Source organism: Austrofundulus limnaeus, unplaced genomic scaffold (genome assembly GCF_001266775.1).
Source record: "Austrofundulus limnaeus strain Quisiro unplaced genomic scaffold, Austrofundulus_limnaeus-1.0 Scaffold82, whole genome shotgun sequence".
Classification (NCBI taxonomy): domain Eukaryota; kingdom Metazoa; phylum Chordata; class Actinopteri; order Cyprinodontiformes; family Rivulidae; genus Austrofundulus; species Austrofundulus limnaeus.
In genome coordinates, this window is record NW_013952484.1 from 1145317 (window position 1) to 1147009 (window position 1693).

General features: G+C 34.4%; 1 protein-coding gene across 4 annotated transcripts in view; it reads right to left on the reverse strand.

The window, feature by feature from the left end:
* The window catches only part of stxbp5a (syntaxin binding protein 5a (tomosyn)), a 138104-nt gene that overhangs the window by 33551 nt on the left and 102860 nt on the right, over nucleotides 1-1693 (reverse strand). For all 4 annotated transcript variants that reach the window (XM_014011575.1, XM_014011574.1, XM_014011573.1 and 1 more), the window contains one exon: nucleotides 449-527. In XM_014011575.1, the coding sequence (XP_013867029.1) occupies nucleotides 449-527 (79 nt within the window). The remainder of the gene's footprint in view (nucleotides 1-448; nucleotides 528-1693) is intronic.

The following is a 1693-nucleotide window of genomic DNA, read 5'->3' on the forward strand; positions in this document are numbered from 1 at the left end:
GAGTCAGAGGACTGAAAATAAAGCTTTAACAAGAAACCCAGCTGAATCCTGTTTATTCAGACATACCATTTTGAACAACGCATATTTTTACAACAACAGGCTGAGTCATTTCTACCTTCTCCTCTCTGTCAACGCTCTCTGGTTTCATTTAAAAGAGTCGATCATCAGATATTGTCCAAGATTAACCTTCAGGGTGGATATAGCTCGCTAGCACCGAGGACCTATCCACGTCATCATTTACCCAGAATGATTTGTGTGTTAATAAAATGGCCCMGTCTGTGTAAAAACTGAACATCCTACAGTATTTTTACAGACTTTATTTTGCAGTTAAAGTATATGTTTATGAAATAAAGTCTAATGTTACAACTAATCATGGATCCCGTTAGGAACCTTGAAAAGTTGTACATTGTTACAAGTGTGGATGTAGGAGAGARAGAAGGGATTTTACCCATTTCTAGTTGTTTTATATTCCACCTTAAGTATGGGTTTACACGACTCTGGCTTCTTCCCATCCTTCGGCTGTTTTCCTAAAACAAAACAAACAAAAGTTACTTTACATCTCCAGTTTATTCCTTCTCCTCCTCTTGTCTGTCAACTAGATGTCTTCCAGAAGCAGCAGCCAAACAACGAGAGAAACCTTTTTTTTTGTTAGAAGTTTATTTTTGTTGAGTATATTTCATACATTTGTTGTTTCAGCTCTTTTCACTTTTCTTATTTTCTTTCTTATCTTGTCACCTAAAAAAAGGTCACTGATATGAAGAAATAGATAAACTAAATAAACTAATTATATTTGGTTTCGTTTTCTACTGAAGTGACAAAAAAAAGGAGGGGGTGGGGGAGGGGCAGCGGCAGGGGTATGTGCAAAGAAGGTGTGAGGATTGTTGTTGATTTCCAAAAATCWATTTCATCAAACCTTGGGGGCTGTCAAAAGTGTGAAGAAAATTTGCATATTTGTATATTTTTGTACCACAGTAAGAGACTGAATATATGTGAACCATAGCTAAAGTGCAGAAATGAGACATCCTGCAGTTTTTATATAGAAAACTCATACAATTAAAAAACAATTTTAATAACTATGTCCTAATAATGGATATCAAAAAAGACAATTAAAGGAGGACTTAAAAAGCCTTACTTAAATCTGTCAAAGGAATTTACATAATTGCCCATTAAATACTAAAGTAATTATGTATGCAGCAGTGGGGAAATAACTAATTAAAAAGCCTGTGTGGTAAAATCTTTTCTGCAATCCCCTGCACACAAAAACAGCTTGAAAGTGAGTTTTTTTTTTAATTCTTTTAATTACTTCCCTTGTTCCTTTTTACCCCCACTCTTTTGCACTTTGTCCTGTTGGCGCTCCCATCCAACCTGTCTGTTTTCTATGTCCTTTATCTGTGATCTGTCAAAGTACAAGGTGAGGTGAGTGGTGGTGGGAGGGCTGCCTAAATATTTAGGTTGCAACATAAATATTTAGCTAGCTACCTAAATATTTAGGTTGCAACATAAATACTTAGCTAGCTACCTAAATATTTAGGTTGCAACATAAATATTTAGCTAGCTACCTAAATATTTAGGTTATAACTTAAATATTTGACTAGCTACCAAAATATTTAGGTTGCAACTTAAATATTTAACTAGCTACCTAAATATTTATCTTAAATATTTAGCTAGCTACCTAAATATTTAGGTTGCAACT